This window comes from Xyrauchen texanus, chromosome 24, assembly GCF_025860055.1.
Source record: "Xyrauchen texanus isolate HMW12.3.18 chromosome 24, RBS_HiC_50CHRs, whole genome shotgun sequence".
Classification (NCBI taxonomy): domain Eukaryota; kingdom Metazoa; phylum Chordata; class Actinopteri; order Cypriniformes; family Catostomidae; genus Xyrauchen; species Xyrauchen texanus.
The window spans coordinates 29,888,318-29,902,469 of NC_068299.1; the positions used below are offsets into that span (position 1 = coordinate 29,888,318).

At 39.7% G+C, this 14,152-nt stretch overlaps 1 protein-coding gene across 3 annotated transcripts in view; it reads right to left on the reverse strand.

Annotated features, from left to right (window-relative positions):
* Positions 1–876: 876 nt before the first annotated feature.
* dlg5a (discs, large homolog 5a (Drosophila)) overlaps positions 877–14,152 on the reverse strand; it is a 76,171-nt gene continuing 62,895 nt past the window's right edge. For all 3 annotated transcript variants that reach the window (XM_052089528.1, XM_052089529.1, XM_052089527.1), the window contains exons 26-33: positions 13,568–13,716; positions 12,716–12,886; positions 11,041–11,237; positions 10,814–10,957; positions 10,404–10,531; positions 9,721–9,830; positions 5,586–5,695; positions 877–3,197 (exon numbers count right to left, since the gene is read on the reverse strand). In XM_052089528.1, coding sequence (XP_051945488.1) covers positions 3,094–3,197; positions 5,586–5,695; positions 9,721–9,830; positions 10,404–10,531; positions 10,814–10,957; positions 11,041–11,237; positions 12,716–12,886; positions 13,568–13,716 — 1,113 coding nt within the window. In that variant the 3' untranslated portion in view covers positions 877–3,093. The remainder of the gene's footprint in view (positions 3,198–5,585; positions 5,696–9,720; positions 9,831–10,403; positions 10,532–10,813; positions 10,958–11,040; positions 11,238–12,715; positions 12,887–13,567; positions 13,717–14,152) is intronic.

Below are 14,152 nucleotides of genomic sequence, written 5' to 3' on the forward strand. Positions count from 1 at the left end.
TTGTTCCACTGGGGTTACATGAAGACTTTGTTCTTTTTTTTCTTTTCCACAATATGGTAATGAATACAAGAATCTCTCTAGAAACTCGCTATTATATATTGCCTCTTTAAAGCAGCAAATTATGACCATTAAATGTACATTAATTAGGGCTACATTTAATTTCAGGCTTGTTTCACAAATGATTAATGTGCAAGTGGAAGTCTTCACTGTTATGAATGACTGAACTGCTTAATGCAAATCAGTGTTGTGTTTTATTATCGTTAAATTACATTTTAAAAATGTTTGGGTGACCAATTCCTTTTAAAAACCTTCTAGTTTGCTAAAATACAACAATTCGAATCACTATATTTCTAAAAACTAGTATTAAAGAATCAGTCTTAAGACATGAGTTTAAACCTACAGAACCTTTACTGGTGCTTTGCAATCCAACAAAGCATTACGAATACGTACATAAGTACGAATTACTTGTCAACAATTTTTCCTACAACTGGATTTAGGCAGCTGAATTTTGATTTCACTGAAATCAGTCTGAACAGCCCTGTGCAGCAACACCGCCCCCCCCAAACAGCAGCTGACAGCTGTACGAACACCGCTATTGTTCCAGTAATTAACGTCCCATCTTCCCCATGGTTTTGCAGTGCATCAACTTAAGAAGGAGCAACAAATAAGACAGCTCCACACTCAATTACATCACACAGCAATCTAGCGTAGAAGCTGCCAGTTGCTTTTTGAGGAGCCTGGCAGAGCTTGAGTGCTGCATGACACTCTTAATATGATGAAGATTTCACCCTGCAGTACAATGAATATTCCCATCAATCAAACACACATCATCTTGATGCATTTAATGACAATGTGTGAAACATAAATTGACTTTTATTGTTGCATTAATGTCGAACATCGTCATACAAATCACATTCTTTTAAAATAAAAGAAAATCCAAAATCGTAACAGTACCTGTCTTCTAATCGTTCTTTCTAAATATTGACTGTGATGAATCCTTGTTTAAAACCGTACACTGGCTATTCAGAAAAATTGTTAGACGTTAGATTCACTTTAAGAAAATGCCTAATTTCAACCCAATGGTTAATGTGGTTGGGGGACTGTGCAAAAAGTAATCCCTTTTTAAATGACAACATATGTAGTGTTTCTTCAAAGGCAATTCATGAAATGTATGGATGAGGAGTGATCCACAAATGTAAAAATAACAGTAAAAGTTATAGTACCCATTTCTATTCACTAATGGAAACCTACAAACAGTCATTTGTTTAGGAAGTGCAAACAGAAAATTAAAGAAAATGACATGACTGTTTTTTTTTTGGCACAACATTAATGGTGGGACTTCCGGTCAGCATGAGACATAACTTTAATAATAAAAAAAGAAAATTAAATAGCAATGAAAACTCACATTTAAACAGATTAACTGAAAGAAAACCATTTCAGGTTTACCCTGCAACTTTTCTATGTTTGTTTTTTAGTGGGAATTACATATAAAAGTGACTGACAAACATACGCAAACATAAACATGCATTCTCTCTCGCTCGCCCTCTCTCACACACGCTAATATTTGCTAAGACATGACTGCTCTGTCACACTCCCCTAAATCTATAGCCTAGTAAAAATACAGTAAATATATTTCTCTATATTTAGATGATATTGCATCCATACACATGTGTGCCTGTACTTCAGTTCGTATGCACGAGTACAAGTGTTACATGTGATATTTTCATGAAATATAAGCTCTGCTTTGAGAACGCCAAGAGATCTCATAGAACACAGTGGTCTGTCTAGCCCTGGAGTGCAATCTGAAAAGTTTTACTGTTTAAATACCAGGCTTTCACCTCATGCCATTGTCATACGCTCAGTAGATCTCCAAAGGCACTTCCATTTGACCTGCAGAAACCGCTTAGCTGCTGTCTGTCTCAGCACAAATGAAAAGCACTATGATTCAAACCAAAACTCACTGACATCCATCCACGCAACAATTTGCCACAAAATACACTGAAACCACAATACAAGTGTTCTGTTCTTGAGCTGATATGTCCAACGTGGGAGGTTAACACTCATACCGTTTTGGTAAAAACTGATTTCAGGGACAGGGCTGCTTTCTGAGGTTCTGGACTTCATTAAAGGTAAAGTTCACCAAAATTTTTAAATTGTGTCATCATTTACTCACCCTCATGTCATTCCAAAACCACAATGACTGGCTTTATTCTGTAGAACATAAAAAAGATTTTGCAGAATATCTAAGGGGTCATTCACACAGGTTTTCAATGGGTTTTTTATGTAAACATGCATTAAACAAATATCTTGACAGCTGCACCATATATTGCAGCTTTATTTTCAGCTTCTTGTGGATGGAGTGCAAAAAAGAAGCATCTTGAGATACCGGTGTTGTCATATGTGTCCTGCTCCTTCTAGCTTTAAAGTGTAAGAACGCATTATGCCTGAACAGCACCTAAGCATCCTCCCCAAATAAGAGATCTGGACCTCATTTCTGGAGATTTCTGGTGCCTTTTTTGTCTCTCTTTACCTTGACAGCCCTGGTCCTCATTCATTATCGTTGTATAAAAAAAATCAATAAGAGTAGTGTAGATATTCTGGAAAATATGCTCTTTTATGTTCCACTGAAGAAAGAAACTCCTTGGAACAATATGAGGGTGACTAAATAATGACAGACTTTTCAATTTTGGGTGAACTAATTCTTTAAGAAAGCAAAGTGTACACATTCAAGCAGGCTTTAAACAATTCACCGACTGAATGGTCTGTAAACAACTGTTTCAATTGCAGCATTGCTAAAACATTAATCTGTCCATCAGGAAGACCAATGGAAATGAACAAATACTTCAGTGCTATTGTCCTGCATCTGCATACATAAACACACACCTATTGACACTCAGACAGGTGCTCATATACAAATAAGAGACTGTTACAATTTATAACATAATAAAAATTAATGTTGACAAAAAAAGAAAAAGAATAATCACCATCTTAATGTGACGCTCGTAACGCTAGTGTACCATTGCATGTGGTGTGTATAAAGTCTAGTGTTGTAAGCTCAGATGAGAGGCAGTTTGCAGTGATCTTCTCAGACCCCTACGGAGAGCCCAGCGGTGTCCACAGGACTTTACTCTGTTCCTGATCCACAATAGTCACGATCTGAATGCAAATGTAGGGCAAGGTGCCTCCTTGAACAATACCTAGAAGAGAGAAAAAAAAAGTTTTTCTCAAAAACAATTTTTAATAACTCAGTCACTCAGTCAGTCATCAGCATTTGTTAGAGTAAATAGGAGTCCTGGTGATTGGTTTGTAAATCACACTGTGTCCTAACTACAAGTTTACATCAAGTGACTTGTCAGTCCACAATGAAAGTGACAATGTTGAGCAAAGCATTACAAATCACAGCCAATCAATACATATAGTGGGGTCCAAAAGGACCACATTGAAAATCTGGGATTCAAAATCTAATTTAAACCTATTAAGAAACAGAATATTGAGGATTTTGACAAAGGACAAAGAAATGTTAACATATAAAATGAATAGCTCAGCGGTTAAGGCTCTGGGTTACTGACCGAAAGGTTGGGGGTTCAAGCCCCAGCACCGTCAAGATACCACTGTATGCCCTAGAGCAAGGCCATTGACCCAAGCAGTTGGGATATGTGAAAACAACTGCATTTCATTGGCTCTGTACCTGTACTCTGCACAATGACAATAAAGTTTGAATCTTAATCTTAATATGTGTGACATCAACATTATTAACAATGTTAATTCTGTTGTGCAAAAGGTCAGATTGCATCTATTGAAGCACACATTCAAATCATTCTGAATAACATGGATTATCAGGTTTTGCACAAATTTGTGGAGTCTATGCCAGCTTGAGTTGCTGTCAATAAAGTAAAAAAGGGACATTCCTGATATTAAGAAAATCTGTAATCCATGTGTGACTATGAGGAGGGCGTGGATGGGCCGTGATGGGGCACGGCCGGCGCTGAATCAGCTGATCAGCAGGAGAGCGAGAAAAGGGGCAGCCGGAGCTGCCGGTTAGAGTAGAGCGAGATGTACATGGCCGTGTTGTATGCGTGTCTGTTCGTTTCTGTTTTATGTTGTGTTTTGTCATTAAACATTATGTTTACAGTTTAGCCAGTTCCAGCCTCATCCTTGCACGTCCTTTAACTGTTACAGTGGTGCCGAAATCTGGGAGGGAGGAGGGATGTGCTGTCGTGGAGTCCTCACTGTCATCTGCCAGGGGAGCAGCCGCAGCCATCTGCCTGGGAACGGAGAAGGGGAGGAGCCAGGGGCCAGAGGACTTGCTGCCGTCCGCCAGGGGAGGAGCGAGCTGGCATCCCACAGAGGGTGGAGGAGTGGTTGAGGACTGGGCAACACCTATCTCTCAGTCTCTGCTCGCCCTTTCCCTCCCCTTGTCTCTACCAGGGCTTCAAAAGGCAGGGAAGACCTGATGGCAGGCACAGGCAGAAGGGCAAGCCCCACCCTCCAGGAAGGGAGGGGAGTGTGTCATGCCTGAGACAGGCGATGGAGGAGTGTGACAAGTAGGAGGGCAGGGCTGGCCCGTGAGGCCACATGGCTGGCCCTGAATCGGGCTAATCAGCTTGGATGGGGATAGAGACTAGCCGGAGGTGCCAGTTTGAGAAAGGGAGAGATGCACGTGGCCGCGCTGCATGTGTGTTCGTATTTGTTTTATGTTTTTATGTTGAGTTTTTATTAAACTTTATGTTTATTGTTCAGTCGGCTCCCGCTTCCCCCTTGCCCGTCCTTTTACTGTTACAGTGGTGCCGAAACCCGGGAGGGAGGAGGGATGACCTCGCTGCTGCCATTCGCCAAGAAGGGGTAGGAGTTAGCTGGCATCCACCAGAGGGCAGAGGAGCGATTGAGGTTAGGGTTAGGTCGACAGTGTGTCTGGGAACCTGCGAGCAAGTTCCTTCCTCTCTCTCTCTCTCTCTCTGTGTCTCCGATCGCCCTTTCCCACTCCCCAAGCCTCCCCTCATGTCTCTCCCCAGGCACGTAGCCGTGTTGTGTCTGTTTGTGTTATGGTTTAACATCATATATCCTTCAAAAAAATCTTCTTTGCATACCGCAAAAGAAAGTCATACAAGTTTGAATTGGTATAGGGTTAAGTAAATAAGAGATTCATTATTTTTGGGTGAAATATTACTTAAATGTTTGTCATTTTTCAAATTGTTATGCTGATTGCATATTTTCTAACTAAATAAATTGTATTAAATTAGAAAAAAGCAAAATAGAAGACGTATTATATTATATATAATATTTTGATGTTCAATATGCAGCTATGGCAAGCAGAAATTTGGACCAATAAGATTTCTCTATGGGTGAGGCTACCCAGCAAGACATGACAGAAAAAAAACATCAAAACTGTTGTTTGTCACGTTCACTGCTGGTTAGGACAAAAACTCAAGATTCAAATGGAAGAGATTTTGATTGCTTTATCTCCATGCTTTTTTTCATTACGCCTGGTTAGGACACAGTTTTATGCTGCTTTTAAATAATTTTCAACAGAGGCAGAGTAAATATCAAGTGAACAACAAAAAGACAAAATGAAGCTAAATCCAAACCTGTGAAAAATTTGCTATACTCCTGCTCTATCTTCTGTGCAATCTCATACTGTTCCTTGGAATGTTTTTGTGAGACTTTATCCCGCAGATAAACTGGATCCTTCTGCTCTCTACATGAACAAAAACAGTAATTTATACTTCAACAAGAATAATTAGACTGCAAGATTAAGACAGCACAATGAAACAGTGATATTGCTCTTTATGAGACAAACGTGGTTCAAGCAGTAACATTTTGGATTAGAAATAATAACAAAACATTTGTAAAATGAAGACATCAGCTGTTTAACATTAAAAATCAGAGTAGGAGTGTGTGGCTCTTTTGAGAAGTAGATTCATGCTGGGAAACAAAACTGAACACCTATGCAAGCACACTGCTGTGACAGATGCCGTCTGTTCATGTGTGCGTTAGGGCAGGAAGATATTGAAAAACAATGTATATACAGTGTGTGTACACACACACACACACACACACACACACACACACACCATTAAAACCACCTGTCTAATATGGTGTAGGTCCCCCTCATGCCGACAAACTGCGTCAACTCGTAGATCTGATTAGCATTCTGAGATTATATTTTTCACTAGAATTTACTCAGAATGGTGGCAAAAACAAAAAAACATCCAGTGAGCAGCAGTTCTGTGGATGGAAATGTCTTGTTGATGAGAGAGGTCAACAGAGAATGGCCAAACTGGTTCGAACTGACAAAGTCTACAGTAACTCTGATAACAGCTCTGTACAATTGTGGTGAGAAGAATAGCATCTCAGAATACTATTGAGAGATGCGGGTTGATGATGTTTTGGCGGCATGAGGGGGACCTACACAATATTAGACAGGTGGTTTTAATGTTTTGTCTGAACATACATATATATATATATACACATATATATATATATATATATACACACACACACACACACATACATATACATATATATATATATTTATTGAGCGTCTCCGTGTTAGAGTGCGCATCACCCGGCAGAACTTTAAATCTCTCCGGTCTCGAATCAGATTGAGTCTCTTCGGCGACTGGTTGAAGCAGCTCTGACCGCACAGAGAATAACAGTTTTGGAGTTTGTGTTTTTTTACATGGCACACTCCCGTATAATATGAACTTGAATTAAGGATGAAATAAAGATATATCACCGAGCTATAATCTGTGTTATTTTTTCTGGCCACCAGTTCAGTGTCGGTCTGTTCGGCGTCCATCTTCACCTGATATCCACGCTGAACACCGGAAACTCGCATGACATGACCACACGTGCCACTTCCTAAACTGAGACTGACTGGTCATCTTTTCATTAGCGGTGTAGAAAATGGGCAGTTAAACAGCTATCAGTGAGAATGGGCTGTCACGTCCACACATGCACTTATTTATTTAATATAATCGCAGCATATTGCCGTCATATAATCGCACAGGCTGACATACCGATTGCGATATGATTAATTGTGCAGCACTAATATATGTATATATATTTGTTTTTCCAATATAGTAATAGCCTATCAATAAGCATAGAGTTTACAAGTTGTAAACCGATGTGTCTTTTGTTGTGTTTGCGCTTGTTATTTCATGAAACAAAAAAATGCGTATGCATAGCCTAAGGCGTAAGTTTGACATAGTAGTATTATCCGGCCTTTAGATTCAAAATGTTGGTAACACTTCACAATAAGGTTGATTTATATGAACCAATATAACAATACATTCTAATAAACTAAATTCAATTATTAGCTACATAAACTATTAATTTTAAATTGCCAACAAATTCTACATCAAGCAGCGCTAGTGCATGTGCACCGGTATATGAGTTTTCTTACAAGGCAGCCATGACTTTTTCTAGGTGTATTTCAACATTTAAATATCTTCTTGGTAAATGCTTTCTTATTAAAACAACTTACAAGAAATGCAAGAAGCAATTCAGTCAATGTACATGACGTGACGCCATGATCCTAAAGTGCTAATAACTGCAGGACTGATTAACTCTGGTTGCCTTTTTATTTAGAAGGTGCTAGTCAGCAGGTCAAAGACGACCTGCCTTAATTCCCAGTGAGAAGAAGTCTAGGCTTGATTTTCTAATCCCTCTGGGAAATCACCAATTTAAAAAGCTCTGTTGGGAGGACTTTGCACCATTAGCATTCTGACTATGAACAAAAGACCTGAAGCCACAGTTATGCAGCACTATCAGGAGAATAAATCTGGGATTTATTGTCCTTTTAAGTGTGCAACCCCTAGAGATCTATCTGTACAGTATGGAATGAACCTGTGCTATGTATTTTAACAGTACAGAATCATCTTTAATTCTCATAAGATAAACAGGGCTGGGGATCTCGCTAACCATTCTGCAGTGAACAACCTTGAGCAAGTGTGAAGGAGAGAGAGAGACAGAAGAGTGAAGTGGCTGCCAACACACTGCCTTGTATCTGTCATAAAACGGTTTTACATTAGGAAAGAAGTGAGCCAATATATTCATCCATTTAACTGCAGTTCATCCAAGTCAACTGCAAAATACACAGTAAAACAGCAGCTTCTATTTTCCAAATGACTCCAGGCACCAAAAGGAGAGCACACAGGAACTTCCCGGCATAAGATGTGCCAATAGGGTCTGAAACTGTGTGCCGCGCGCGTGTGTGTGTGTGTGTGTGTGTGTGTTTGGAATGGTCCACAAAGACACAAAAGAGGTTGGCTGGCTCTTTAACTCGCTGTCAAGCTGACATAGTTCTATCCATTGCCTTTCTTTTGATAAGTTAGCACTATAGTAGGGATGGGATTTGCAAGGAAGCGAATGATTTTGGTTTCGATTCTGATTCCAATTCTGAAACTCCTATTCCAATTAATTTTAAGGAAGCTCTCCATAAATATTATAACAATAATACTAAACACAATCAATTACTATTTTTGAACACCATTTCTGGTAAAAAAAACATTTTAAACTTTAAGGTGCCTGCACACTCACTGTGAAGTGCTACTTTATTCTTCTCTCAGAGCCAAAAAGAAGTTTGAAACAGCTGAGCAATGACAATGTCTGCAAACATTCAGATAGCGGACACACCTCTGGTGGAGGCTTTTGAGGTACTGTACATTTAACTAATATGATATTAAAACGTGTTTTCAATGACTTCATGCTTCATTTACACAAGATCGGTAAAATAAGCGGTTTTAACAGCTAGATGATGATTTAAAGTAATATATATATTCAGTAGATAATGTGTCATTTGTAATGTTTTCCTTTTGCATTCATGGAGCTAATGCGCCAACACATGACACACAGCCAAAATTTGCGCCGATTACACTATTATTGTAATTTATGGTGACACTGATACTACTGCAAAGATGGGTATATAAAAGAGTATTAATGGGTTGAACACAGACAAAAGTATGATTATGGTCATATCTTGCTATGGGCAGTCAGAAGGTGTTTAGCAGCCGGTAAGATGTTTTCCTTAAAGTTCGCCCTGGCAAAAATGTTACAAACCACCAAAACAAACTCAAAAACACCTTCATTTTGGCCAGATTTTATTTTAAATGATGTCACACCCATTCGTTCTTTGATTTCATATGAAGTGTGCAGGGGCTTTTACACAGTCATATGAGCAACCAGTTCATAGTCAAATTTTTTGGTTTATTTCCAGTTGGATATTAGCAAAAATAATGACTTGCTGTTCAGCGAGCGTGTCAGATGTTAAATTAGTAATCACTCTGACTGATGACTGACCGAGTTGTTTTAAATGGATATGTTTATCTGTGGCTCATTAGTCATTTTGACTGATTTATTAAAAAGCACTGCAGTCAAATGTTTGTGAATCAGACTTTATGGGTCGTGCTGTATGTTTATGGTCACGTTCAACCATTATTAGTCGCAAGTAACCATCGTGTTCAATTGAAAACGCTAAGCTCACAACTCAGCTAAAGCATCATTATTTTGTTGAAGTGGCACTGTTGATTCACGGTCACAGTATTTTATTAGAGTGTTCGGTCTGCAGAGAGGGAAGAATGCAGACGTTCTAGAACTGTAAACAGAGCTGAATGCCATGTAAATAAAATACTTAACTGGTTCTAAAACAGTTTTGCTCTCTATTCCCAACCCTACACTAGAGAAAAGGAAGCAGGTGTGAAGAAGAATGTGGACACTTACTTTATCTGCTTTGCGTTTTTGTAGCGAATGAAAATGACGATTGGGTAAATGTGAACGCTGTGAAGCCGTTCGATAGCATGAGGTGCAATGTCAAGCAAACAGTGACAATCCTACGAGAGAGAACGACACAGCACAGAACAGGTCTGAGACATGTTACACATATACAGCATGAGCAAACAGAGAAACAAGAGCTTAAGGTCACTGCAAGCACAACCATGATTTATTTCTCAATATTAAAACAATTCAACAGATATTTTGTAGTTAAATTCAACATGAAATGTTGTTCACAACTCACTTCAGTTAGAAGACAGATATTCAAAGTCTGGGTGGAGCTTGATTTTATTCATTGTTTGGAATTGATAGGATAGTGAAAAATTTGTTACATAGAAAAGTGGAGCCAGGTGTTTGGAGGAGTGGATGGGTTGACAAGAAAGAGAGAATCCTGGTGTAGGTAAGAGCTAAATCATTTTATAGGTGAAGTGTACCAATTAATCCTTCACAATTAGACTGGGAATGTGTATAGGGAAAGTAAACAGGGCCAATTTCGAATTTAATGTTGACTTCGATAAAGAGTTTAATAATCAGCTATTTATTTTAGCTTATTATTAAGGTACATTTACATTTTATTAACAAAAAACAAGTAAAACTGTAATTAGATGTGCTCAGTAAGAATGTAGACAAACCTTTTCTCTGATCTCTTTTATAGAGGCAACAGTTGTCACATCAAAATGGCCACTCCTCCGTTTGTAGTCGATGAAGAGTAAGTCTTTCACTCCACGCTCTATGGCCTGCTGTGAAGCCTTCATCACTTCTGAATGAGCAGAAAAAAACAATGGTCTCTCATCAGATCACTAATATTCAATAGACTAAATAGAGGTAAACTAATATAATTGTTTCATTGCTGATACTTCATTGCGGTAACAGTAAGTATTCAAACAGTATTTTTGTTTTACATCTATATGCTGTCTGCTAGAGAGATAAGTCTACAACCAAATGCAAAAGCACATTTATTTTGCAAAAAAGCAAATGTGGCCTAACAATACATTGCTTTATCACAACTAAACTATGTTGTGGAGGGGATGTAGATATTTACCGAGCACACATCTGCTGAATTTCCCTGGAGACTCTTTGATCAGCATGTCTTTAACTGGATCCACCAGAGGGCCCAAGATCAGCACCGGTCTGGGAGATGTGCAGTCAACCTTCTGCACTCTCTGATAGGCTAGACTCACACAGTCTACCCCACACCCCAAAACACAAAATCAAACCCAAGGTAATTTATAAAATTGTTGCACTATGGGATATTGGAGGGTTTCTCACCATCTAAGAATGGAAGAGAATCTGTGCTGATGGCGTCCAAGGCTACCACATCTTTACCATCTTTGGAGCTACTGCGTTTGTGCTTCGGTTTCCTGCGGAAGAAGGATCTACGTGCTGCTGCAGAGAGGGTCTTACTGGAGCCCGCCTCATCCTTCAGCTCAGTCACACTGTGTCTGCGGTAAAACTCCTGGTCCACCCTGCAGAAAACATATTCGGGCACAGAGTAGAGTCGTGGCAAAAAGTATTGGCAGTTACACAAATTTTGTGTTTTGCTGATTCAGCAATTGTAGATAATTTTTTCACATGTTTTTATGGTATACTAGAAAACAATGATACGCGTTTCACAAGTTTTAAAGGCTTTTATTGGCAAAAACCCTCAATTTATGCAAAGAGTCAATATTTACATTGTTGACCCTTGTTCGTCATAACCTCTGCAATTCGCTCTGGCATGCTGGATATCAGCTTCTGGGCCAAATCCTGACTGATGCCGATCCATTCTTGACTTATTAGTGCTCGGATTTGATCACAATTTGTTGGCTTCCGTTTGTCCACTCAGCTTTTGAGGATTGACCACAGGTTCTCTATGGGAATAAGATCCGGGGAATTGCCTGGCCACGGATCCAGAATTTCAATGTAATGATCTCCGAGCCACTTCATTACCACTCTTGCCTTGTGACATGGTGCTCCATCATGCTTTAAAATGCAGGGATCATCACCAAATTGCACCTGGATCGTTGGGAGAAGTTGCTCTTGAAGGATGTTTTGATACCATTCTTTATTCATGGCAGTGTTTTTGGACAGGATTGTGGAAGAGCCCACTCCCTTGGATGAAAGCAACCCCACACATGAATGGTCTCAGGATGCTTCACTGTTGGCACAACACAGGACTCATGGTAGCGCTCACCTTTTTCTTCTCCGTACTATCGATTTTCCAGATGTCCCAAACAGTCGGAAGGGGGCTTCATCAGAGAAAATATCTTTGAACGAGTCTTCTGCTGTCAAATCCTTGTACTTCCTGCAGAATTTCAGTCTGTCCTTGATGTTTTTCTTGGAGAGAAGTGGCTTCTTTGTTGCCTTTCTTGACACCAGGCCATTGCCCAAAAGTCTTCGCCTCACTGTGCCTGCAGATGCACTCACACCAACCTGCTGTCAATATTGAGCAAGCACTGCACTGGTGGTGACACGATTCCATAGCGGACTTCTCAGGAGGAGATGGTCATGGTGCTTGCTGGATACTCTGGGACATCCTGATGACTTCACTGCAATTGAACCTCTCTCCTTGAAGTTCTTGATGATCCAGTAAATGGTTCTTTCTGGTGCAATATTCTTTGCAGCAATTTCTTTGCATGTGAGGCAATTTTGATGCAAAGGGATGATGGCTGCAGGTCTTTCTTTAGATTTTTTTGTTCATGATCTGATGGATTGTGCACAACTGCAATTTATACAAACACTTTTCCTCCAGAGATTTTAGTGGCAAGAAATCTGCTTCATTCAAATTAGAATGCTACTTTATTTTTCACTGGCAATATATCTTGTTTGTGATCAGATTTTCAAATGTTATGGCCAGTTATGTAAACGTTAGGGTATCCAGCACTAGACCGCCCATTATAGCCTACAATACAACAACTTGATAAAATTGCTACCTGTGTGAATGCGTCATAAGGATGTGACTCACATATATTTGCTTGGGATCTGCCCTCTTTGAATTTTTTGTGCATTTTCATCTAGTTGCCAGGCCATCCAGGTGCCAAAGTTGCCATTTGGTAGAGTGTCATCCACATACAGGATGTCATCTTTCTTGAAAGAGAGGTCGAGCTCTGTCTCAGCCACTCGGTCATAAAGTGCTCTGGGAGAGAAAGAGAACATGAATAATTCAACGTGGCAGCATAATACATGAGCAAAAGTTAATGTCTCGGTAATCCGATACAAATGAAAAGAGTGCAAGAGACAAAGAATAAAAAGAAGGAAAGAAGAAGGAAAGAATGAAAAATGTAGAAAGCGGGTGAGACTAAGCCAGCCCCTGATTCCTGTGAGAAGCACATGGCGGCTTTTAGAGCCGACCCATAACTCCTCATGCCTGCTCGTTCGTGACATATGGATTGATGGAGATTATTTACTGGGGGTGACATCATGGGAGCACAGGCAGGAAATGTGCCTGCAACAGCTGCAGGCCACAGAATTTCATTTGCAAAGACAAACACGGCTATTTCTGCACAGCCCTCTTCCATTATTCTTTTTCCACTGCACAGACACAATGCATCTCTTTCTCGAACGTCTAATTAACACGGCTACTATTATAGAACACAAATTATGGAGATTTGGCGATACAATCTGGACTGCGAGATACAATATCTCACCAACCATAATTAACATAATTAAAGAGATCAAAAGATTCTCATTGCTGCAGTTCTCTCACATATCTAAATTTAGAAAACTCTGGCATTTGGTTATAGGCAATTTGTAAGTGGCTATGAATGGTATTGTGTGAGTCTAAGGCAGATGATTTTGTGATGAGAGAATGCTGTACCTGATATAGAATCCATCTCCAGGAGCATCTTTCACCTGGTTGAACTCATCCAGACGATGCTGGACTCTGAACGTGACCTTTTCCACTGGCTTAAGCATTTCCAGGTATGCCTCCTCCACAGTCTTATTCTTCATATTAACTGAGCCATACTGGATGAACAGAGAAAGAGAGAAACAGATAAGTGTTGTTGCCTAGGGCTGGCTCAGGTCTGAGTATGTCTGTGCCAGGAATGGGATATTACCAATTCCCCCACTCGTCACAATGAAGGAAAGTTAGCAAAGATCAATAAAAAACAATTGACGGCAAGATATGCGTGCTGACATTTGAATTAGGTGAGAACAATACAGCCGGTGGGTGAGGCAGAAATGGCTCCAGAACAAAATGAGTAAAGGGCCAAATAATTACATTTGGCTTAAATCAAACTGTATGCTTCAATTTAAAGTTAACATGAAATGCCATTTGCAAGCCATTCTTCCGCAATATGCCAAATTTACTAAAGCAGCGGTATATTCAAAATAAGGGGGGCATAGGACAGGACTACCATTGGTTCGATCCATGAATAAATGCAAGTTCGCAATCATTTAT